Source organism: Mirounga angustirostris, unplaced genomic scaffold, assembly GCF_029215605.1.
Source record: "Mirounga angustirostris isolate CCGP_5_RB_7025 unplaced genomic scaffold, mMirAng1.0.hap1 SCAF_7, whole genome shotgun sequence".
In the NCBI taxonomy this organism is placed as follows: domain Eukaryota; kingdom Metazoa; phylum Chordata; class Mammalia; order Carnivora; family Phocidae; genus Mirounga; species Mirounga angustirostris.
In genome coordinates, this window is record NW_026991715.1 from 7980306 (window position 1) to 8005926 (window position 25621).

At 53.0% G+C, this 25621-nt stretch overlaps 1 protein-coding gene across 7 annotated transcripts in view; it reads right to left on the reverse strand.

Moving 5' to 3' along the window:
- Positions 1-25621, reverse strand: part of ADAMTS2 (ADAM metallopeptidase with thrombospondin type 1 motif 2) — a 224063-nt gene that overhangs the window by 88651 nt on the left and 109791 nt on the right. For all 7 annotated transcript variants that reach the window (XR_010412943.1, XM_064595754.1, XM_064595755.1 and 4 more), the window contains exon 4: positions 1483-1685. Coding sequence is in view for 6 of the 7 variants with exons in the window: in XM_064595754.1 (XP_064451824.1) it covers positions 1483-1685 (203 nt within the window). In the remaining variant the exon portion in view is untranslated. The remainder of the gene's footprint in view (positions 1-1482; positions 1686-25621) is intronic.

Genomic DNA, 25621 nt, shown 5'->3' on the forward strand with positions numbered 1-25621 from the left:
GGCTTTTCAAGAAGCTAACCAAACCATCCTATTATCCAAAGTTGGGGTACAGTCGGAGCCTAAGGGCGTACATGAATAAACTGAAGTTAACTGGCAAAACCAAGAGAAAGTTCGAGACTTCCTCCTCCTGGCTCATGCAGCACGAGGGATGTGTAACACAGAGACCCTCCCCACCAGGTAGTCAAGTCACGTGTGACATAGTAATTATAAACACATATTGGTCTCTGCCTCCCCCCGCCGCCAGTTCCTGACACAGACCTCCCAAACCCTGTAATGTCCGAGGGACGGGGGTGACAGGAGCAGCCCTTCACCTGTACCTGAGTTTTATGCTGATGAGGTGACTCTTGCTGGGCTCAGGACGGGGGGGCCGGCTGCCAGAGGAACCCACCAGGTGATCGGAAGGTTGGAACTTCCAGCACTGCCCCCTGCCCCCACCCCGAGGGCGTCTAGGGAGAAAGGGGAGCTGGGGATTGAGTTCAATCACCCACGGCCAATAAAACCTCCACAAAACCCCTAAACAGTGGAGTTCTGTGAGCTTCCAGCTGGGTGAGCACACCGAGGTGCTGGGAGGCTGGTGCACCCAGAGAGGGCAGGGAAGCTCTCAACCCCCTCCCACCTGCCTTGCCCCAGGCATCCCTGCCTTTCGACTGTTCTGGACTTGCATCCTTTAGAATATACCACTGGTAGTAAGGAGGGTTTCCCTGAGTTCTGTGAACTGTGCCGGCAAACGTGTGAACCTGAGGAGGGGGTCATGGGAACCCTTGATTTATGGCTGGTTGGGTCTTCCACTCAGATCATACAGGTGACAAGCCGGGATTTGTAAGGGGCGTCCAAAGTGGGGCCAGTCTTGCCCCATGGGGTCCATGCTAACCTCGAATAGTTAGTTGTTGGAAGTGCTTGGTGCGGAAAACCCACACATCTGGTGTCAGGAGAGGTGGTGTGACTATAGAAAATAGTTCTCCTTCGGCAGGACCCTCGGCTGGACTGGAAGGCAGTGTAACGTTTGGGGAAGAGCGCACGTTTTCAAGGCAGGCAAGATTTTAAATTACCAGGCTCGTGGAGTTAGTGTGAAGACTGCCTGCAATGATGTGTAGTAAATGTCCAGCACGGGCCGGGCACATAGTCACTCATGACAGTAGGAGGACATTTTATTATTTTTACATTAAAGGTACTTTTCAAAAATGAGATGAGATTAGGTGTGACAACACTCTCCAAAACAGAATACACTCTGCAAACCTACCCGACGTTGGCCCCACTCTGCGGACGAGAGGGCAGAGTTCTGGAAGGTCGATGACTCACCTAAGGCCGGCAGAGAGGAAGGTGGGCAGGCGGGCAGGGGTCTCTCGGCCCAGCCATCGGCTCATTCACATCCTCTTGCCCCTGACCTACCTCTCCACCGGGGCCCCGGGGGGCCTTGCCCATGGACCTGGTTACCTCTCCGTCAGCCCCACCGCTCCAGCCCAGCCACCAGCTCCCACTTACAATGTTCATGAGCGTGAGTAGGTACTTCTGCACGTGCTCCTTCCCGTGGAACTGGACCACAGAGTCGTCCACACCCAGCAGGACCTCGATGTTGTAGTCGCCATCGGTAGCATGCCTTCGCGCCCTGCGCCTCGAGCCATTGACACGCTCCTCCAGGACACCCAGGGCACGACTGAGGTTACCCAGGCTGCCTGGCAGGGCCCCTGGAAGGACAGAGGACACAGTCTGAAGTGGCAGCCCAGGCTCACCAGGGACGCCCGAACGGGCAAAACCCCACGTGGGTGCAACTCGGCAGCAGCCTGGCCCTCATCTTGGTGAAAACTCACACAGTACCCACACAGTCCCCATTTTACAGAACGAACTGAGATTCTGTGAGGGCAGAGTGCATGCTAAGTGGGCTCAGACGCAGAAACATGGAAACCAAGTCCACAGCCATCACCGAGCCCGGGCCTGGCACCCAGCGATGAATGGAGAGGCTGAGAGCGTGCTGCCGGCAGCAGGCATGGCCAGCACCAGCTCTTTTCACCCGTTTACACGCCCAAATACCCGAGAAGAGCTGCCCAGGTGCCACAGGGCCAGTCTCCCCATTAGGGCCACCACATTATAACCAGGGAGACCGAGGCCCAGCCCTGGTAGTGTGTGTCCCACGGTGTCTCCCTAGGCAGCTCCCCTTCTAGAACTTTCCTCCACTGAAGCAAGCAAGGCCCCTCATCTGTGGGCCAGGCCTACCTGCCCCCTTCCAGGGTCGAGACCTCCCATGGGTGCCCCTCTCCAGGTGAACCATGTCTACCCCTGGCCACAGGCCGGGGAGGTGGGTGGTTGCCTGACTGAACTGTGCAGGAGACCAGGGCCCTCTGGTGACAGCTCCCTCACAGTCTGCCTGGGGTGTGGGAGGGGGCCCCAGGGGCCTCAACGGAGGGCCCCAGAAAGTCATCTTGCTGTCTGCACAGCTGTGGTGTCTGCCTCGGCTCTCTTCTCCTTTCCCCCCACCTACCGGGCCTGGAGCCCACCCCGGACCAGAGCTCAGGCTCACAGCCCTTCCCTGGCTCCACCTCTCAGGGTGGCAGCTGAACGACCCGGGCTGGCCTTTGTCACTGTTAGCGGCCCCAGACCACACTGCCTGCTAAGTCCCAGGGCCAAAGCCTTCTGGAAGCCCCTCTACGTCCTGTACTGGTCTCCATGTCTGTGCTGGGGTCCTGACCCCGGGCTCCTGCTTCTTGGCATTCCCAGACACCTGCCCTGGGAAGGGCCTAAGGTCTCAGATCTTCGTGTCTCCACCCACCCAGGGTGTGGTGTCTGGTCCCTGTGGCCCCTGCAGCTGAAGGTGGCGTCGATGCCCCCTGCAGAACCACCGCTCTACAAAGCGTCTTCCAGAATAATTCTCACTTGTCCCCAAAGCCTCTCATCTGCTGCCTCCTGCAGACAGGAGCAGGACCTCCGTGTCCCAGTGGCACACGGCAGATGCTGGAGGCAGAACAGGGCCTCTCAAGGCAGCGTGGCCGCTCAGAGTCAGGCGAGGCAGCCTGCGCTCCAGTCCCGCCCCCCCACTCAGCCCTGCGCACCAGTCTCCGCAGCCAGGCCTGACAAACGGGCCTCTGTGGTGGGCACAACTGTCCCTACTCTACAGACAGAAAGACTAAGGGACCTGACTCTCAGCCAGGAGCTCTTTGAGGCACAGAGCTGCCACCTGGCCACGGGACAGGCACCGAGGAGGGTAGGTGGGGGGTGAAGGAGATGGAACAGAAGCGGGGAGCGGGGGCTCTGAAAGAACGAACGACTAAGTCGGGACAGGGCTCAGCGGCTGCTTGTATTCCGGTACTACCTGGGGGTCCTCGTGCCCCTTGTCCCGGCCCTGCCACCCCCGGGGCACGCTGACACGCACACGCATGGGGCCCCTCCAGGGGCGGGGGGAGGCCGGGAGGGCAGGCGTGCAGACAGCCCCGTGCAGAGCTGCTCATTCTGCTGGGCTGCCTGACGATGATTCAGGGCCAGCCGTGCCACTCCCAGAGGAGACACCAGCTACTTAAACCTGACAGGGGGTTTGAGGAACTGCTACTCTATTTTTACACATTTATTTCTTTGCATTTCCAACCAGCAGGGACAGCTCACCTTCAGAACCACCTTGGGAAGCAGAAAAATGGTAATTTCCACTAAAAAAAACAACAAAAAAAATCCTTCCCTGGGGAAGAGGCTAGATGTTTCCTTCTGCCCCTGTCAAAGCCAGGGGTCACTGATGGGTGGTCCCCGGGGCAAAACCAGACCACAGAGACACGTGTTAGGGCCACGCAGTGTTTTAAAAATATCGTATTTGGTTGACAGTACTTCAAAATTGGGAGGGTTCATGTTAAAAAAAATCTAGAATAGCCATCTTCTCTTGAGGAATCAGGACATGGGGTCACGGGGTTGAGGGGAGGTGACGGGCAGGTAACACCAGGCTGTGGATTGACAGGACACACAGGGCCTGCGCCCCCAGGCCACCTGGCCTGCTGCCCTCGCTGCCCTCCTGGCCCCTGAAGGCGTCAGAGTGCGCCCCTGACCCTAACCCTGGGAGCTGCCGTGCAGTGCCCCCCTCCCAATGCTCCCTGTGGGGCGGGGCGGTGAAGGGCCTGCCACCACGCCAGGTTGGCTGGGACACATCCTGTAGCTGCTTCTTGCCAAGCAAGCACAGTGTTTGGCTCAATTCATGTTACAGGTCCACTAAAAACAGCAACGTGTTCTAAAGATGCGACAGAAATGACAATTTCACCCCAAGCGTAATTATTACTGTTCTAGTTGTTACTTTAATCATGATGATTTGGGGGCGTGACTTGGACATGATATTCTGGAACACCTTCCCCCAAGACCCAAGCCCTGTAGGGATGCCCCAAAGTCAAAGTGCAGATGAGGAGAGGGGCAGGTGACAGCCCTGCCCTTCAGTCCAGCCCCTGGAAGCCTCAGCCCTGCTCAGGCCTGGCAGGACATGGGGGGTCTGCCAAGTCCCCAGGCCCAGGGCCACACAAGCAGCCAGGCTAACATTCCTTCCACCGTGTCAGTCTTGGCTATTTCTTCCGTTTCCCGACAATGGGCTCAGTTCTGAAACCCAGGCCAGGCAGAGACCCCGACCACACCCCGGTCCTCGCAGGCCTGTCCCTCACACCAAGTCCTGCTGCAGGGAGCTCCAGCTCCTGTCTGGTCCTGGGCCAGCTGCCTAGGAGTTCCCTGACACCAAGGCTGGCCTTCTGGGCCTGTCCGTGTGCACTGGCTTGCTCACCCGGCCTAAGGGTCTCTGCTCCTCTCAGTCCCTCAGGGTCAGGGGGATGGGTTCTTTGCCACTCTTCCCTGCTCCCCCTAGAGCTCCTGCATGCCTGCAGCCCATGTGCTAAGCCACAGTGACACAGAGCTCACCCCGCCCTTTGCTCCATCCCTCGCTACTGATTCAGGCCAGGATAATGAGCTGTCCGCCCTGCCCACGTCCTGCTGAGGCAGGAGGCCACCACCACCCTAGCTCCTCTTGCCCTCTGCACACAGCCTCCCCCACGAGAAGCTGCTGGTCCCCACGGGCGGCTGATCCATGACAGACAGAAGACTGGATCCCTGCAGGCTGGGGCCCCCCAGACTGAAGGCGTCTGTGGCGGGACCCCATCATTCCAATGGGTGACAATAGGGATTTTAGTTCCTAGCATCCCCTGTGCTGGGGGGACCCTTCGCATGGCAGCTGGGGCTTTGTGTTGCTCATGTCTCAGGCAGAGGATGACAAGGCAAGAAGCTTCCAAGAGCCGTCTCCAGAGGGGATCAAGCAAGATGCCTCAGAGAATCAAGGAAAGGACAGGATAAGAGGAAACAGAATTGGATCCAGGGAATCCCAAAGCACCTGTCCTCCAGGGGAATCAGTGGGTCACAGCGGCCAAGCTCATCCAAAGGCCTCGGAGCACAGGGTGCTCCCTGTAGCAAGCCCCGCATCAGGGGGTAGCCTCGGGGACAAACCTCTGCCACCCCAGCAACCACCTGATCCCAACCGTGAGGAGAAGGCTCCTCACTGCCCTCATTTCTGTCCCCATTTTAGCATCAAGGAGCCCCAGGAGCAGAAAGATTAAGTGACTTAGACAAGCCACACAGCCAAGGAGGAGCTGGGGCCCAGCCTGGGCCATGGGATCCCACGTTAACAAGCCCCAGAGCCGTCCCCGCCCTTCACCAGCCCTGAGGGATGGGTTGGGGAAACGGAAACTGGTAGAAACATAAACGTTTAGCCTGGAGAGGAGAGCCCACCGGGTCCGACTCTGCAAAGGCCTCAGGAGCCTTGTGCGGGAGGCATGGATTTTGTAGGTTCAAGGGCACCTGTGTGTTTGCAAATCCCACAGCCAGGACTGTGCCACACTGACCTCTTGACCTGGGCCACCCTTCCTGCTGCTCCCCAAAGTTAGCACTCCCCACCAGGCCCAGGGGGAGCCCCTCCGAAGGCCTGGAGGGAAGGAGGCCTGCAGCCCCCCTGCACCAGCCTCAGGGACATGCGTGGTCCCATCTGCCTGCCCCACAGAGCGGGCTGCACGTCTCTGGGGGGATGGGGCGCACAGAGCCTTGAGAAGACACTTCGCAGTGACAACGGAAGACTGCTGCCCCCTACCCACGGAATCATCATCCCCTCACTTCTCACTGGACCTGCCCCCTCTCCTCCTTCAGGTGTCAACTGAAATGTCACCTCCTCAGGGGAACGAGGCATATTTCATCCTCATTAAACTAGGCTCTCCCCTCCCCCAACGTCTCCCTGACAAGCACCTTGTTTTCTTCCTTCATAAAACACCCCACCACTTGCAGTTCTAATCTCACTGGTGAATCTGCTTGGGCCTTGGAGAGAGCCCCCCCCCCGGAAGACAAGGGCTATGAGGTCTTGTGTGTGCCTCAGTTTCCCAAGTGCCCGACAAGGCACGGCAGGGCTGGGAGGGCAAGGAGCCAGGGCGGAGAGGCAGCGGGAGGGAGCCCAGCGCCCCGCAGCGGGGCCTGCAGGAGAGGTAGGTGCAGGAGAGCCAGGGAGGCCAGACTGGGCAGGGGCGGCAGGAGCAAAAGTGAGGGGACGGGCAGAGGGGCTGGTGCAAAATCCAGCCATAACTTACTTACACACGACAAAGTTAAGATAAAATGACCCAGGGGGAGTTAACATGAAGGGGGCAACGAGAGGGGTACCATGTAATTGCCAACAATAACAATAACAAAAAAGCAGGCCTAATGGTATTTATGAGATAACATATAATCCGAGGCATCAATGGGATAAACCGACCAACAACACATTGAGAAGCTATCAAAGACAGGGAACTTTATGAACCTAACAAAGCTTCAACCTGTTTCCTAAGGAAAAAGAGACAAACCGCAGTTCTGTGTGCATTTTTATATATTTATTCCAGAAAATAATAGATGAATTAGATTAAACGTGAGGTAGGGCTGTCGGGGATCTGCATGACTGAGACGGCCTAGTGCTTAAGCCCAGCAACCCGAAAACGTGCCCTCTCCAAGCACACACGGGACAAGTCCCAAGTGTGACTATGTATTAGGACAAGCAAGAAAACTAAAAAATGAAGTCCACGGTCACCACCACGAGATAAAATCAGAGAAAACACGAAGAGGAAATGCCCTCAAACCCCAAACACCAGAAATTAAAGATACAGTCTTAATAAGCCTAGACTACATGAAGGATAGAAATTCTAATCGCCGGCTCAGTTTAGGAAACCGAAATAAACCTTAGAAAAAAAATTGAGAAAGTAGCCAAAGAAAAGCCTAGAAGGTTTTATAGGAGAGTTTTTACCAAACCTACAGGGAAGAGATGCTTCTCATCTGATGTACAATAGGTATGCGAAGGCTCGATAGCTTTCTTTCTAGCTAGGAAACAGAATGGGGAAAAGGGTTCATCAATCATAGCAATAAACCCCAGGAAATATCTAGGAATAAGCAAAAAGAATGAATGTATAAAGACCACATGAAGAGTATTATGACATAGTCTACAACTCTCCAAAAGTACAAAGGGAGACCTCAATAAACGGAGACACAACAATGGGATCCTGGAAGGCAAGTAGAGTCTCCTCCAAATCCGTGTACAAATTTAACACGGTCTCCATCAAAGAATTACAAAAACCCAACAAAATAACAAGGTGATTCTCCTCCAAATCAGTCTACAGATTCAACACGATCTCCATCAAGGAATTATGAAAACCCAACAACATAACTCTAAGATGTAACTGGAAGACTATATATGAGAGAATAGCCAGAAAAATCTTAAAGATCTGGAAAAATAATAGTAACAGGAGGTACATACCTTTCAAATTAATGAACATATTACAAAGTATGTTTACATTGTTTGTATGTTTAATATTACAAAACATTAGTTAGTACATAGAGACACTGGTGTCAGGAGAGATAGATCAATGGTACTGAATACATGGGGCGCCTGGGTGGCTCAGTCCGTTGAGCGTCTGCCTTCAGCTAAGGTCATGATCCTAGGGTCCTGTGTCGGGCTCCCTGCTCAGCGGGGAGCCTGCTTCTCCCTCTCCCTGTGCCCTCCTCCCCACTCGTGCTCATTCTCTCTCTCTCTCAAATAAATAAATAAAAATCTTTTTTAAAAATGGTACTGAATACAAAATCCCAACACAGATCCAAGCATAGGAGGGGCTTCTGGGTAAGATGAGAGATTGAAAACATGCATCTAATTTAGCTCCTTACTGGAACCCCATTACAACTTTGCTAAAGTGATTTTTTTTTTTTAAATCACAAGGCTACAAGGACAAGGAGAGCAGCTGAGGAAAATCTAAAAGAACTGTTGGAGGCTGGAAAGAAGATGGTCTCATAGTAATGGACTTCGTATATCTGAGAAAGTTGAATCCCAAGCTGGCAATGAGGAGAACCAAGAGACTCTCCCAGTCTGTGTCATAAAATCCACCACAGGCACCAAGCGCTTCTGGAAGTGGGAGTGAAGGGCGGATTGAAATAAGTAGGACTAGTTGGTGGCTGATGCCAAATCCCCTGCCCACACACTGTGCCCCAGAAACAGCCCTGATAACTAACACTGGCATTGGTCTGGAAGCTTGTTCTCTCTCGGAAAGGTGGAAAAGAAGGTCTCTGGGCTGTAGGCACCAGGTGTGGTTGAGAGCAGAGGCACCAAACTAAAACCAGGATGACTAAATCAATGCTGAGGCACTAGCCCCCTCCCATAATTCACCCCCAGAATGCTGGAGGTCAGTCCTTTCCCCCCGAAACAGGACATTGGGAGGGGTCTTCTCTAGGGAATCTGGTCAACCAAAGACCAAAAGGTAGTATCACGGTCCATGGTTGGCCGTGCCTACATGCATCAGGCTCCCACCCACTTCTGTTGCCCAACCTCACACACGAACAGACAGCCAGGGATCACCAGCTCTCCCGGGGAAGCCCCAGACGTGGCAGATGGAGGCCAAGATGAAGCAAACAACTCAACAGGAGGAAAGTGGAGGAAAAAGAGATCACACAGGAAGGTGGGGGGAAATCTACCATCAGTAACCTCTGAGAAGAGAGCTAGGAGAAGATATTACATCCATTAAACAAGGTTAGGATGGAAACAATAGAAAGGGTACTTTGAGATTAAAACCATCTCAGCAGAAATGATAAACTTGGTGGAAGGACTGGGAAGATAAAGTTGAGAAATCCCCCGGCCAGTAAAACAATGAGACAAAGAGACTTGAATAATCAGGAAAAAAAGTCAAGAAAAGTAGAGGACCAGACTGGAGGTGCATCATCCATACAACAGAAGCTTCATAAAGACAGAAAAGGGAAAACAGAGAAGAAGTCATGAAATAAATCAAGAAAACTTCTCACAACAGGGAGGTGTAAGGGCCCAGCTAGTACCCAGCACCGTAGATGAAAGTAGACCCGCACTGTGGCACAGCGTCATGGTATTCCAGAACACAGAGAAGATTCTGCAGACTGTCACAGAGAATTGGAGGTAACCTGGGGAGGCAGTTACAGAGGGATGAAAAGAGCACAGGAATCCGAATGGCTTCAGACTTCCCCAAATTCAAAGAGGAAAACAACGGAGCAAAGCCTTTGGAAGTCTGAAGCAAGACTCAACTAGAATCCTATACCCAAATTCTCCATCAAGAAAGTGGAATAAAGACATTTCCAGACGTGTAAGCTCTCTAAAGTTTTATCTGTCCAACACCACTTCTCAAGAAGGTACTGAAAGATGCACTCCTTCAAGGAAGTGGAAGATGGGAAACAGGGAGACCCAACACAAGAGATGGGGAGGGACTCCCTTGGAGGATGATGGAGCACTCCCGGGATGGCAGCTCTGCATGGAGGGAGCTGAGCCATCCTGCAGCGAGGTGACCCCAGAGACAGACGGTCATCACGAAGAACCCCCACTTCCATCGGGCCATCTTCTTAAACCAAGGACAGAACACCCAGGACGGCTTGGCCCAGATTCCTGCCAGGACTTGGCTTGTCTTGACCATGTGCCCCCGAGGGTCTCTCCCCTGATGCTCTGCTGAGGGCATGCATATCCCCCATAGAAGTTCTCAGCGTTTCCCTGAGAGCAGGAGGCAGCCCCTTCCCTCTGGCCATACTTCTGGCACATGTCCGGTGCCTGGTCCACACCTCAGTCTTGCTAAGCGCCCAAGTGTGAAGAGCCCCGTGTTTCCCAAGACTCACTCGTGACCTTGCTTGCAACTTCCCCAGAAGGGGCCTTGTCAACTCCCACAGAAGGAGAAGTCAGACCACGACCCGGAGACTGTTCTCCTCACCTCCTCCTGGACCCTTTGTCCAGCGGGGACAGTGCTGCCCTCTCCTTGCACAGCTGGTGTGGTGCTTGCCCTCCGCTGTAATATTAATCACTCTTGATATTCACTTATATGCAAACTGTAAGTAGCCCATTAAAAAATAAAACAGTAAACAAAATTAGTAAATGAGAGGGTAGCAGCTTGAATGCCGGGGTTGGTAACTGGTGGGGGTGGAGCAGGCATGGACATTCTGGTACCATTCAGTCAATTATGCGTAAGAGCCCCTGGTGGCCAGTAATTTCGCTCTTGTCTATGACATAAAGACACAGGAGAGCTACAGGATATCCCAGGCCCCTCCTTGGAGTGCCCATTTTTCACTGCCCTGGACAAGGCGTGCAGATGGGCAGGCCCTCACAGGTCCTTAAGGAAGCAATGGCACCATTGCTTGGGCAGGTTTTGGAGAATCAGAGGCAAGGGGGCTGTCATCGGAGGGCTTGAGGAGGGGCAGAATGTGGCAGGTGCACCCCACCCAGTGCTACGTGGAGGTCAGAGGTTTGACATCCACATACACGACAGAGGGGTCTTGGAGACAGAGTGCCAAGTGCAGAAAGTAAGAAACAGTGGGATGCACAATGCAGCGCCGTTTGGGCCAGTTAGACACATCCACGCCCAAGCAGGAGCAACCCTGATTCTGCAAAAATAGACAACGACCGAAGGATACCGTTTGATCACCTCAGCATGGTCACTCCCCGCAGCGGGAAAGGAGATGGGAGCGAGCCCGTTGTGCAGAGAGGTGGTTTCTTTTTTTTTAATGATGTCGGGACAACTGGTCATACATAGATGGAGGAAAAGATCAAATCCTGGCCTCAGATGATAAGCAAAAACAAATTCCAGGTGGATTGGTAGCCCAGGATGATGAAAATGAAGTCTCAAAAGTGCTAGAAGAAAATTCAGCTAAATGCTTTTTTATGATCTCAGTGCTGGGTAGCCTCTAGACCCCAAGGCCAAGGCCAGTGTGCATTCCAGGTCCCCACCCCTCCAGAATTGCCCTGGCCTCTTCTGGGCAAGCATGCAGGTGGGTGGCATGCTCACTGGGGGACCTGCTGCTGCCCACCCATCAGGCACATGGATGAGATACAGTATCTCTCCCTTCCCCAGTGCTCATGAGTCCCCAAAGCTCAAATCCAGATGAGCAGGACTGTTGGCAGTGTTCCGAATAAGAGGAGAATGAAACTTAACAGAGCTAGACTAAGGCCAGAGCACCAGCCCAGCCCTCCTGCTGCAAACACCAGGCCCCAGCATGAGTGGCAGGCCAGGCCCAGGGGACCACAGTCCTGGGCACCAGCAGCCTGGAGCCCCGAGGAGCATGCTGGCACCCCCACCCAGGGGAGGTCATCAGGAGGAAAGTCATCCCCTCCATTTGTTAACAACCTCGAGACAAGCCCTCCGTGACTGCAAATTCCCCTAAAGATGATCATTAAGATAAAATATGTTTATGTAGAAGCATAATCAGGACACAGCAAAAGGCCTGCTTGGAAGCAGGCAGGCTCTTTGGAGGCTCTGGGAAGCAGAAAGCAGGCTCAGCCCCGAGGGGGCCATCAGCACAGGGCCCCACTGGTGAGCTTTATTAAAAGAAGCTCATTAGGACTATTTCATCCCAGCCCTTTTTAACTTTATGACCAAATCGGAATTAATTTTTTGCAATGCCGGCAGGCGCAGCTCATCCAGTGTCTTTTTTATGACTCGAGGTGGAGGAGAGACATGGGAGGGGCCCCTGGGGCTGAGCCGGCCCCTCAGTGCTTGTTCATCAGGGCCGCATCTGTAACAGCTGCTAGGACTCTCAGAGACGAGGGCTGGAAGGTCCATAGATTGCCTCAAGTCCCAGGCCTGCTTACTTTTCCAGAGTTTCAGGTCAGAAATGGCAGCTCCAGAGAAGGGAAAAGAAATTTCTCTTGGCTTCTCCATCGGGGACTATCCCCAGAACGTGCCCTTCCAGGGTAAAGGGCAGCGGGGGAGGCTCCTCGGCAGTGGACGTGGAATATCCGGGCCCGCCTGGCACCCACCTGCCCAGCTGGGTTGGGCCACATGGCAGCCCACTTCTCCTTTAGGTGCTGCTCCTTGATTTCCCTTTGATGAACCACCCTTGCCACTCCCAGGCCACATGGCTCAGGGGGAGCCAAACCCGTGGAGCCCCTATCCCGGGAGCACCCACATGGCCCAGGCGAGCCAGTGAACCCTGATGCCAAGTAGAAATGAAGAGAACAGGCGACACCATTTAGGTCCTGAATCCAGCCATGCCTGAAGCCTTTACACCCCTGGGCTTTCCAGCTCTGGGTCGGTTCATTTGGATTTCTGTCTCTTGTAGCCACAAAAACCTAAAATGCACCGCCCTACACGCACATGTGTAATCACACGCACCGTCAAAAGTAAGCTAGACACCGTTGTTTGACTTTGTAGCTGCACGCCCTCAGACGATTAGCATCGGATGGTACCACTCTGTTGCACCTCCTCCTTCTGGAGGAAGCCCAGTGCAGGCAGAGTGGGGACAGGGAAAGTCCACTGTGGATTTAACCTATGTGGCCAAGAGAAAGGGGCCAAGCTCTGGTTTGGCCCCCACAGATATGGGTCCTTGGGCAGTGAGAGGACCTGCCAGACGCCACAGGGACCTTGGCAGCGGTGTTGAGGCCACCAAGGTTGGGCCCAAGCCAGCAGGACAATGCCGAATGACCGGGAGCCCTGAGCCCTTCCCAGGCTCCCTGCAGCAGCACTAGGACCAAAGCAAGAGCACCAGCCCAGTCTCCTGCTGCAAATACCGGCAGGCCTGCAGCCTTCATGCAGACGGCCCCAAACGCCCCCCTCCCAGCTCTGTAGCCTCACACCAGCCACACGGCCCAGGCTCCTCCACACTGGCCCGCTCGCCCCGCACTACCCTCCTGCCAGCTCCTGAAGTCCATCTACCCCCCAGGGGTGCACGAGGGCTCCTTCAGCAATCAGGTCCCTGGGGTGGGGGAGCTGAAAGCCTACTGCCTTGGTGAGCTCCCGTGCACAGCCCCTGCAGGGCAGGTCCCTGGGACGGGCTGTAGTCTCCAGGGCACAGAACGTCCTCTCTGTGGGCACTCAGCTGCGGGAAGGGGAGCTAGCCCCGAGTTACCTCCTCACTGCCACTCCCCAGCACACGGCGGCCAGATGGCAGGATACAATGGAGAGACTGGCAGATCGCTTAATGAAAATATTTACTGTGAACTTCAGAACAAAACACAGACACCCACAGGTCCCAACAGAAGGGAGGATTCCCTGGGATTCCGTTTTCACTGTGGGGGAAGTGGGAGACTGGCGAGTGGGATGTTGATGGCCAATGTCGGGGGCCACGGGCCTGGCAGCTCCCCACCCCCATGCACATCTTGTACAAGCGTGTCAGAGGCAGGGAAATCCCATCACCAACTCCCTTCATGCTCCTGAGTCCTGGATTTGGACATCCGGCAGCCTCCTGGGCATCACTCCCAGGAAGGCCCTCAGGCACCCCACACAGAATCCCAGGACTGAGCACCTCCACACCCACACCTCCAGTTGCACCTGCGTGCACCCAGGCCCCAGCCAAGAGGAGGGCCTGCTCCCTGGCCCACAAAGTCTGCTCCCTCCTCACCCTCGGGGTCCCTGCACCCACCCCCACCCCCTCTGCCTTGGCCCTAGCTCATGCCTCCCCAGGAACCGGCTCCTCGTTGGTCTTCAGATTCCCCAAATCCAAGTTCCAAGGCACTTCTCTTCAGCTGTCAACCTCAGATTCCTGTGCTGAGCCCCATGTCACGCAGAGTGGGTGAGAACAACACAGGGAAGGGTCCCAGTGCTTTAGGAAGGGCTCAGTGCCAACATGCATGCAGGAGGGGTAGGATGCTGCCCAGCCCCGCCAGAGGCCCTCTCTGGCCAGGCCACGATCGAGATGCACGAAATCACAGTTGCCTGCCCGAGCCCCCTCCCCCAGCCCAGGGACAGTCCCCTGCTCCCCCACCACTCCCCGCGCCTCTCCTGGCCCCACCCAGAGCCCAGTCACATGGAAGGGATGGGGCCAAGATCCATGGCTTCTCCCAGTTGATGCCAGAGCTCAGGGGAGCTGTGCAGGATGGACCATGCCGTACCACCAAGCCACCTTCTTAAGAGGAAGGAGTCTCCAGACACCCTCGTCAGTGGCAGGATGGGGAAAGGCCCCCACCACCGACAATGAAGAGAGCATCAGCAACCTGGAGCACCAGGCTTTACAGACATCCCTATGTACTCTCCTCGGCTGCCCCGGGGGTCAAGAAGGGACTCTCTCTGACGCAGACGGAGGAGCACGCTTGAGAGGGTCACACTCGAACCCACGGCCTCACAGTGGCAGGGGGCGGCAGGGAAGACGTCTGACTGCAGAATCCTGCTCAGCCCACTGCACGGGCCTCTGATGGGGTCACTCAGAGCCAGCTGCACTGGGGCCAGTAGGTAACAGGCTGCCCAAGGGTCAGGGGACCCCCACCAAGCTGGGGACCTCATCCCAGATCCACGCCCACCATGAGCCTGCAGACCCCGTTCTGCCTCACCCTGTCCACTTTCAGCCCCGAGGTGTGGGACTCTAGCAAGGACCCGGAGAATCGAGAGTGTTTCACTCCACTCAGCACCCCGCGGGCCTCAAGCCTTGTATTACTGCTGTCTTGCTACGAGCTGGAATTTTCAATGCTCTCCATGACATGCTGGACAGGAGGAGGGAGACACTGAGGGTCCAGTTTCAGGGCCACTGCGCACATCGGTGCCCTGCACAGCCCCAGGGGCTGGGAGTGCCCTTCCCCTTCACAAAGACTCTGCTCACAAGTGCATGCCCTGGGAGGTGTGCATGCACAGTTCCCTTCCACTTTGTTAAAACCCGGCAGTGGAGCAGACAGGAAAATGGACCAGAAGATCCCAAAGACCCCATCCAGGGCAAGTCGAAGGGGGCAGGATTTCTACCAGCAGAGACGGCCCACTGACCACTGCCCCTCATGTCTGTCCCTGTCCGGAGCCTGCTGAAGGAGCAGACGTAACTAGGAACTATCCCCTGGCCCTCTCCACTGATGCAGGGGCACAAGGGGGTACAGCGGGGGGACCTTGAGAGAACAGCATCTTGACTGACAGTCCATGGAGTGCGCAGGGGGACACTGGCAGGGTGGACACCTTGGCTCAGCCCATAGCTCCACAGGGGAGGGACTCCTCTTGCCAAGTCCCCTGCCGAGTGCTGCCGGGTGCGGGAGCCCGGAGCGCCCCAGCCCCCTGCCCTCTCTCCCAGGGCATGTCAGGCAGGCCCTGCCTTCCCTTCTGTTTTTCTGGCCTTTCTCTGTCTTCCACGGAGGAGGCACAGGAGGGGACTGACGGGAACCTTCCTTTCTGGACCCAAGGTGCAGACGAGGTAGATGGCACATGGAGGAAGCTGCCCCCCAGGCACATCGTCCAGGCCCACGCATATGGGGTTTCATCCTGTCTGTCTTCTTGTGTGAGCTCGGTGGGTTTAGAAGCCAGGAGGCTGGTGTCCTGGGGGGACGACGACTAGCCCTGGTGGACCCCACACATCCCTCTCCCACGATCCTTCCTGCCTTGGAAGGCCACAGCCTACAGGCCCTGAATAGGGAAGGGGTCCCCGCTCCCCAGAGACGTGGAGCGTGCCACCAAGGCACTCCCACTACGTTCCCCACATGGCACCAGCCTCCTGTCAGTCCATGCTGTTGACAGGGCTTAATTTGATCAGCCCCGTTAGAGAGGGGAGGAAATGAGAAATCAGAGCAAGTGCTGAATGCTGTAAATTTAATCCATGACACAACCTCACAAGGGCTTTTCCTAACAAACTGGGGGGCGGGGGGGTGCACTTCAAGCCGCGGCCACCTGAGGGCTGCCCTTCCCGCAGACAGGATGGCGCAGAGCCAGCTCACCAGGCCCCTGGCCGTTGCGGACAGCCCAAGGGCTCCAGAGGACAGGCCAGGCGGCTGGGCAGGCAGGGATGACAAAAATCATCACGTTCTAGGCATCAAAATCCAGGAAGCACAGAGAACCCCTCTCAAAATCAATAAAAATAGGTCAACACCCCGACATCTAATAGTAAAACTTACGAGTCTCAGAGAAAAAGAGAAAATCCTGAAAGCAGCTTGGGAGAAGAGATCTGTAACCTACAATGGTAGAAACATTAGATTGGCAACAGACCTATCCACAGAGACCTGGCAGGCCAGAAAGGACTGGCAGGATATATTCAGAGCACTAAATGAGAAAAATATGCAGCCAAGAATACTATATCCAGCTAGGCTGTCATGGAAAATTGAAGGAGAGATAAAAAGCTTCAAGGACAAACAAAAACTAAAAGAATTTGCAAACACGAAACCAGCCCTACAAGAAATCTTGAAAGGGGTCCTCTAAGCAAAGAGAGAGCCTAAAAGCAACATAGACCAGAAAGGAACACAGACAATATACAGTAACAGTCACCTTACAGGCAATACAATGGCACTAAATTCCTATCTTTCAATAGTTACCCTGAATGTAAATGGGCTAAATGCCCCAATCAAAAGACACAGGCTATCAGATTGGATTAAAAAACAAGACCCACCGATATGCTGTCTGCAAGAGACTCATTTTAGACCCAAAGACACCCCCAGATTTAAAGTGAGGGGGTGGAAAACCATTTACCATGCTAATGGACACCAAAAGAAAGCTGGAGTGGCAATCCTTATATCAGACAAATTAGATTTTAAACCAAAGACTGTAATAAGAGATGAAGAAGGACACTATATCCTACTTAAAGGGTCTATCCAACAAGAAGATCTAACAATTGTAAATATCTATGCCCCTAACATGGGAGCAGCCAATTATATAAGGCAATTAATAACAAAGGCAAAGAAACACATCAACAAAAATACAATAATAGTGGGGGACTTTAACACCCCCCTCACTGAAATGGACAGATCGTCTAAGCAAAAGATCAACAAGGAAATAAAGACTTTAAATGACACACTGGACCAAATGGACTTCACAGACATATTCAGAACGTTCCATCCCAAAGCAACGGAATACACATTCTTCTCTAGTGCCCATGGAACATTCTCCAGAATAGATCACATCCTAGGTCATAAATCAGGTCTCAACCAGTACCAAAAGATTGAGATCATTCCCTGCCTATTTTCAGACCACAATGCTTTGAAACTAGAACTCAATCACAAGAGGAAAGTCGGAAAGAACTCAAATACATGGAGGCTAAAGAGCATCCTACTGAAGAATGAATAGGTCAACCAGGAAATTAAAGAAGAATTTTAAAAATTCATGGAAACCAATGAAAATGAAAACACAACTATTCAAAATCTTTGGGATGCAGCAAAGGCAGTCCTAAGAGGAAAGTATATAGCAATACAAGCCTTTCTCAAGAAACAAGAAAGGTCTCAAGTACACAACCTAACCCTACACCTAAAGGATCTGGAGAAAGAACAGCAAATAAAGCCTAAACCCAGAAGGAGAAGAGAAATAATAAAGATCAGAGCAGAAATCAATGAAATAGAAACTAAAAGAACAGTAGAACAGATCAACGAAACTAGGAGCTGGTTCTTTGAAAGAATTAACAAGATTGATAAACCCCTGGACAGACTTATCAAAAAGAAAAGAGAAATGATCCAAATCAACAAAATCATAAATGAAAGAGGAGAGATCACAACCAACACCAAAGAAATACAAACAATTATAAGAACATATTATGAGCAACTCTATGCCAGCAAATTAGATAACCTGGAAGAAATGGATGCATTCCTAGAGATGTATCAACTACCAAAACCGACCCAGGAAGAAATAGAAAACCTGAACAGACCTATAACCACTAAGGAAATTGAAGCAGTCATCAAAAATCTCCCAAAAAACAAAAGCCCAGGGCCAGATGGCTTCCCAGGGGAATTCTACCAAACATTTAAAGAAGAATTAATACCTATTCTTCTGAAACTGTTCCAAAAAATAGAAATGGAAGGAAAACTTCCAAACTCATTTTATGAGGCCACCATTACCTTGATCCCAAAACCAGACAAAGACCCCATCAAAAAGGAGAATTACAGACCAATATCCCTGATGAACATGGATGCAAAAATTTTCACCAAAATACTAGCCAATAGGATCCATCAGTACATTAAAAGGATTATTCACCACGACCAAGTGGGATTTATCCCTGGGCTGCAAGGTTGGTTCAACATCTGCAAATCAATCAACGTGATACATTAACAAAAGAAAGAACAAGAATCATATGATGCTCTCAATAGATGCAGAAAAAGCATTTGACAAAGTACAGCATCCTTTCTTGATCAAAACTCTTCAAAGTATAGGCATAGAGGGTACATACCTCAATATCATAAAAGCCATCTATGAAAAACCTACAGCAAATATCATTCTCAATGGGGAAAAACTGAGAGCTTTCCTCCTAAGGTCAGGAACGCGGCAGGGATGTCCACTATCACCACCGCTATTCAACATAGTATTAGAAGTCCTAGCCACAGCAATCAGACAACAAAAAGAAATAAAAGGCATCCAAATCGGCAAAGAAGAAGTCAAACTCTCACTGTTTGCAGATGATATGATACTTTATGTGGAAAACCCCAAAGACTCCACCTCAAAACTGCTAGAACTCATACAGGAATTCAGTAAAGTGGCAGGATATAAAATCAATGCACAGAAGTCAGTGGCATTCCTATACACCAACAATAAGACAGAAGAAAGAGGAATTAAGGAGTCGATCCCATTTACAATTGCACCCAAAACCATAAGATACCTAGGAATAAATCTAACCAAAGAGGCAAAGGATCTGTTCTCAGAAAACTATAAAATACTCATGAAAGAAATTGAGGAAGACACAAAGAAATGGAAAAACGTTCCATGCTCATGAATTGGAAGAACAAATATGTGAAGATGTCAATGCTACCTAGAGCAATCTACACATTCAATGCAATCCCCATCAAAATACCCTCCACTTTTTTCAAAGAAATGGAACAAATAATCCTAAAATTTGTATGGAACCAGAAAAGACCCCGCATAGCCAGAGGAATGTTGAAAAAGAAAAGCAAAGCTGGCGGCATCACAAGTCTAGACTTCAAGCTCTATTACAAAGCTGTGATCATCAAGACAGTATGGTACTGGCACAAAAACAGACACATAGATCAATGGAACAGAACAGAGAGCCCAGAAATGGACCCTCAACTCTATGGTCAACTAATCTTTGACAAATCAGGAAAGAATGTCCAATGGGAAAAAGACAGTCTCTTCAACAAATGGTGTTGGGAAAATTGGATAGCCACATGCAGAAGAATGAAACTGGACCATTTCCTTACACCACACACAAAAATAGACTCCAAATGGTTGAAAGACCTCAATGTGAGACAGGAGTCCATCAAAATCCTAAAGGAGAACACAGGCAGCAATCTCTTCGACCTCAGCTGCAGCAACTTCTTCCTAGAAACATCGCCAAAAGCAAGGGGAGCAAGGGCAAAAATGAACTATTGGGACTTCATCAAGATAAAAAGCTTTTGCAAAGCAAAGGAAACAGTCAACAAAACCAAAAGACAACCGACAGAATGGGAGAAGATATTTGCAAATGACATATCAACACCCAAAGAACAAAGAATCCAATCAAGAAATGGGCAGAAGACATGAACAGACATTTTTCCAAAGAAGACATCCAAATGGCCAGCAGACACATGAAAAAGTGCTCAATATCGCTCGGCATCAGGGAAATCCAAATCAAAACCTCAATGAGATACCATCTCACACCAGTCAGAATGGCTAAAATTAACAAGTCAGGAAATGACAGATGTTGGTGGGGATGCGGAGAAAGGGGAACCCTCCCACACTGTTGGTGGAAATGCAAGCTGGTGCAGCCACTCTGGAAAACAGTATGGAGGTTCCTCAAAAAGTTGAAAATAGAGCTACCATATGATCCAGCAATTGCACTACTGGGTATTTACCCCAAAGATACAAAAGTAGGGATCCAAAAGGGTACGTGCACCCCAATGTTTATAGCAGCAATGTCCACAATAGCCAAACTGTGGAAAGAGCCAAGATGTCCATCGACAGATGAATGGATAAAGAACAAGCGGTATATATATACAATGGAATATTATGCAGCCATCAAAAGGAATGAGATCTTGCCATTTGCAACGACGTGGATGGAACTGGAGGGTATTATGTTGAGTGAAATAAGTCAAACAGAGAAAGACATGTATCATATGACCTCACTGATATGAGGAATTCTTAATCTCAGGAAACAAACTGAGGGTTGCTGGAGTGGGGGGTGGGGTGGGAGGGATGGGGTGACTGGGGAGGGTATGTGCTCTGGTAAGCGCTGTGAATTGTGCAAGACTGTTGAATCTCAGATCTGTACCTCTGAAACAAATAATGCAATATATGTTAAAAAAAAAAAAGAAGAAGAAGAAGATAGCAGGAAGGGAAGAATGAAGGGGGTAAATCGGAGGGGTAGACGAACCATGAGAGACGATGGACTCTGAAAAACAAACAGGGTTCTAGAGGGGAGGGGTGTGGGAGGATGGGTTGGCCTGGTGGTGGGTATTGAGGAGGGCACATTCTGCATGGAGCACTGGGTGTTGTGCACAAACAATGAATCATGGAACACTTCATCTAAAACTAATGATGTAATGTATGGGGATTAACACAACAATAAAAAAATTTTTTAAAAAATCATCACGTTCTGCTTTAAAAGGTCTGGGTTTTCTTTCCTGGGTTTAAAGCAGATGTGCCTCGGCCAGGTGTGCCCTGAGACACAGAGCAGATGACTCGCAGCTCATGGACCGCACAGCTCCCGCCTGGCCCTGCAAGGGCCCTGGGGCTGCCATCACTGTTGTGCATGCAGGGCACCCAGCCATCCAGGGACTCGTGGGGATGGGGCTTGCTGCTCCCGTCTCCTGTACCACCGAGTCAGACACTGAGACCTTGCGTGACCCAGACGCGGTCCACCCGCCTGCCTAGCCGGCTGGCCTCTCTCCCAGCTGAGGCCTCTGCACACTGCTCCGTGGGGCAGGACCGGCCTCCACGGGGCCCCCTGGCCTGCCACCCGCTATCTGCCTGAAAAGTCCTGCCCCTCCGAAGTCCAGCCCCAACTTCCCTCCTGTTTGGGACAATTCCTGATCCCCTGCCCCCTGCGCAGGCCAAACGGAATGTATGTGGGCCTGGGGCCATTCCTCCATTCATTTGTGAAGTATGCCAGTACCAACCACGAGCAAGGCCCCAGGCCGCGTGGCCCCCACAGCAGCAATCCGTGCTGTGTCACTATCGCAAACTTGCTGACGTGCTCACACAGCACACGTGCACGCGTAAACCCACGCTCACGCTCACACAAACCACCTCTACCGTGAATTCCTGCCTGCAAGACCAAGGCCGCCTCTGGCTCCTCTCCACGTCCCCAGACACCCACACGGGGCTTGACAAAATAAATCAGTAAACGGGGGCCCAGGCCACCCGGTGCTGAGCGGAAAGCAACTGTTATCCCTGTGCCACTGAGGAGCAGACTGAGGCCAGGAGGGCAGGGGGAGGCTGCAGGCGTGGAAGCAGCCACGCCAAGTACTTTCTTGGCTGCAGTGGCTGTGGGCAGACACTCAGGAAGGTGCGGCTGCTGCCTTCCTGGCCACGGTTTACCGGGGCGGCGCACGAAGGCAGCCAGGGAGTCTGGCTGATGCTACTCACCTCTCTGTCTCTCCCCCGCCCCCCGGGAGGGCTGTTGCCATGGCTGCCAGCCCCACCCCAGTTGCAGGCGCCACGTGACACCGTGCCCCCGGGTCCGAGCACGGGCCAAGCATGATGCCAAAGCAACCCTCGCTGGGGCCTCCATGGCCTTCGGGATGCCCATGGTACCAACTGCACAGATTCGGGGGCCGCAGGGACAGGTGGCAAGGCTGGGTGCGTTTCGTGATGTCCTCCCCTTTCTCTCTCTGACCTTGTTTACTATGAAACACAGGGAAATGGTCCACCTTTCCAGAAAGAAATATGTTCTCCCCCATTTTTCCTTGAAGTGTGTGGTGCCCTCTTGGCTTATCTTTTATTTTTCCACTCTTCACTTCCATAAGAAAAACCATGTGGGAATGTGGCCTCGGGCCAGGGCCACGGGGCCACGGCAGGCCCTGGGCATGCCGGAGAGTTCGGGTGGGCAGCACTGCCTAGGAGGGGTACAGGTCGGTGTGGCTGGGACTTATCTTTGTAAAGAAGTCCAAAATCTGGATTTGCACGAGAAGCCTCTCATCTTTAGATACAGGAAAGCAATTCCGTAATAATGGAAGTGCTGGGCTGCCTGGTGAAACCAGCCCAAGGCTTTCCCAGGTCAATCTACAACCTTGGCGCCCTGCTCAGCACACCCATTTCCCGAGCACTGTCCTCCTACCTTGCTGGGGAGCCTGTGGGACCATTGGTCCTGACAAACCAGAGAGAGCTGCCTATCTGCAGCCCCATAGTAGCTGAAACTTCCTCAGCTGCAGCTCATACCTACTGTTTCCCGGTGTCCCTTTCTTCTAGAAGCCAGCTGCTGGTGGCTATGATTTTTTGTGGGACCCTCACATGGAGACCCAATTAACACTCACTGGTCACCCCCACAGCAGCAAACCTCGGTGTACCCCCGGCTCCTCCTCTCTCTTGGGGGTCTTGCCCGAGGCCCACATACAGCCATGGGCCCTCCAAACATTATGTGCACACAGAGGACATGTCCTTAATATGTAAAGTGCTCCTTCAAATCAACAAGAAACAGCCCAGCAATTCCAAAGGAAAATGGGCAATGGTATAAATGGACAGTTCTCAAAAAAGAAAACCAAGCAGCTTTTACAGGTAAGAAAAGATTCCCAATAAAAGATTCCCTTTTGTGATTTAATAAAAGAAATACTTAAAAAACAACAAAAAAGAAATACGTGTGTCAGGATTGTCAAAATACAAATGTGTGAATCAGGGGCACATGCTGACAGAAGTGAGCGAGGGAGCCGCAAGCGGGCTGTGGCACAGAGGGCCAAGGGGAGGGGAGGTCAGGGGCAGAGGCCACTGGAGCCCACACCGTATGGAAGATCCTCGCACTGAAGACAGGGGGAGAGATGTGGCTCAGTCTGTTCTTCAGAGCAGCCCCTACTTCTGTGAGGAGGGGGATGTGGCAGCAGGACGGGGCAGAGGGGCAGACGCAGCAAGACGAGCACAAAGACGGCTGAGGGGCAATGTCACCGTCACCGTAGTGATGCAGGAAGTGGGGAGGCAGAGCCGGGCACCCCGTCACCCTGGGAAGCCCCTCCCTCGGGCGGACCCCAGGCGATGGCGCATGGAGGAGGGGAGGCCCTCTGGGGCACGTTGGGCACGATGCTGCTGTGGGGACCCCGAAGACAGACGTCCACGAGGCACGCGGGTACAAGGTGTCTGGGGCGTAGAGAGAGGGCCGGGCTGGAGGGTGGTCTGGGGGTCCTGGGTGTATGAGGTGAATGCAGCCTTGGGGTTTGCCTTCCGGGATGCATAAGGGGAAAGACATCAAAGCAACTGCAAACAGGTGAAGAGAAAGTTATGAGCATCATTCCTAACGCCTGCATATTCCCGGGATCCTGCTATTCTGTCCTGTCTAGCCAGGGAGGCCAGATGGGGGCCGCCTCGCCACAACCCAAGGCCTCCAGCAGGATGGGCCCCGGCTCTCTGCACCCGCCCCCCTCAGCGTAAGGCCAGCCTGGCTGTGAGATGGGACGAGGCCCTGCCCAGGACCTGGCTCTCAACCCAGTGCAGCCACCGCCTTGCATGTGTCCATCTGATGCCTCCCAGAGCAGCAAACGTGTCCACACCTGGAGCAGCCCCCAGACGTGCCTGGGTCTGCTGGCCCTGCCCTTGGCCCTGGCATGATCCCAAACAGCCAAACCTAGCGGGCGCTCACCACCCTGCCAGTCCGATCCTGAGCATCCACAGGAGCACCCTAGGGGTGGTGCCTTCACTGTCTACAACCATCCAGCCAGAAATCCTCATAGCCCTTCCCAGATGAGTGCTCAGACTCAGAGCCTGGACGGAAGTCTCAGTGGTGAGCGCTGACCCTGGATAAGCTCGGCCACGCCAGAAGATCCCTGCTCCCCACCGACACCTGAGAGTCGCTCTGGGTTCTGATCCTGGCAAGGCCACTTCCCAGATGAGACAGGGTCAAGCCACTCTCCCTCTCAGGGCCTCAGTTTCCCTGTCTGACAAACAGGCACAGGGACCCACAGGGTATGTGTTCAGTGCACATAAAACAGAGGAAGCTCAGGAAAAGCGAGGGGGCCTTAAGGGCCTCGCCAGAGAATCGAGGGAAAGGAGGTGACAGTCAGAGACTCAGACTCAGATGGCTTGGAACTGCCCAAAATATGGGAATGGGCCACAAACACCAGACTCCTGTGTCTTGCCCCCTTGGCCTGGGCCTCTAGCTGTTCCCAGCAAAAACTCTTTTGAGGGGTCTTGCCCATGCTTGAGGCTCAGGGGCACGTCCCCCAAGGCCCAGCCCTTCAAGAAACACCCCTCCCTGGCTGCTCTTGAAATCACCTCCAAGAAGAAAGATCACTTCTGCTTCCAAAGACATCCCCAGGCAGGAAATGGGCCGCAGGCACCATGAATGTTTAATTACGTTAATTGTCCAAGTTCAGAGCACACCCTCGCTCCCTAAGTACTTTGTGGGAAACTGTAATTAAGCGCGAAATGGCTCACTTGTCCAACTCCCCTTTCGCACCCTCTCCAGGCAGCTGGGAGCTTCCCAGCCTCACTAGCTAATGCTCATCTTCGTTCTTTCTTACTTAATTTTGTGACCTTTTCTCTTGACATCCTTATGCCGTACATTCCTGCACTTTGGCACACAACACCGAGCACCGCAATTACTTAACTATAAACCTCCCATGCAAATCTGCTTTTGACTTTGTTAGAAAGCACTGTAATCAAACCTCTGAGAGTGCTGATCCATGGGCCGGCCTGTAGGAGGAAATACATCGCAGGATTAAGTGGCTTAGGAGGAGGTCCCTGTGGGCAGGCTCGTGGGCAGTAGAATGACTAGAAAGTCTAGCGTGGCCCTCACGGGGCCAGCCGGTATGGCAAGGGCTCACCCAGCCCTGGGTGCTCACGGGGTGTTGACCCCGGAATGCTCCCCTGGGTCCAGCTGTGACAAGTATGAGCAGGTCTTGAGGGGGTCATGGCACGTGCATACTCCGGGGCCTGCCCCTGCAGAGGCCAGAGGGAGACCTGGCCTTAAATATAGACCAGGCACGCACCTTTGACATTCTGCCCCAGGCGCACAGAGCGAGCGAGGCGTGGAGGGGAAGGCAGGCCCATCTCAGGAGCCCACCTGCCGGAGACGGTGGACTTGGCGGGTGTTGGAGCCTCGTGTTTCTGTCTGGTGTGAGACAGGACTTTATCTCACACGCATACATAACACGTACCACGACTCACGTGCCTGT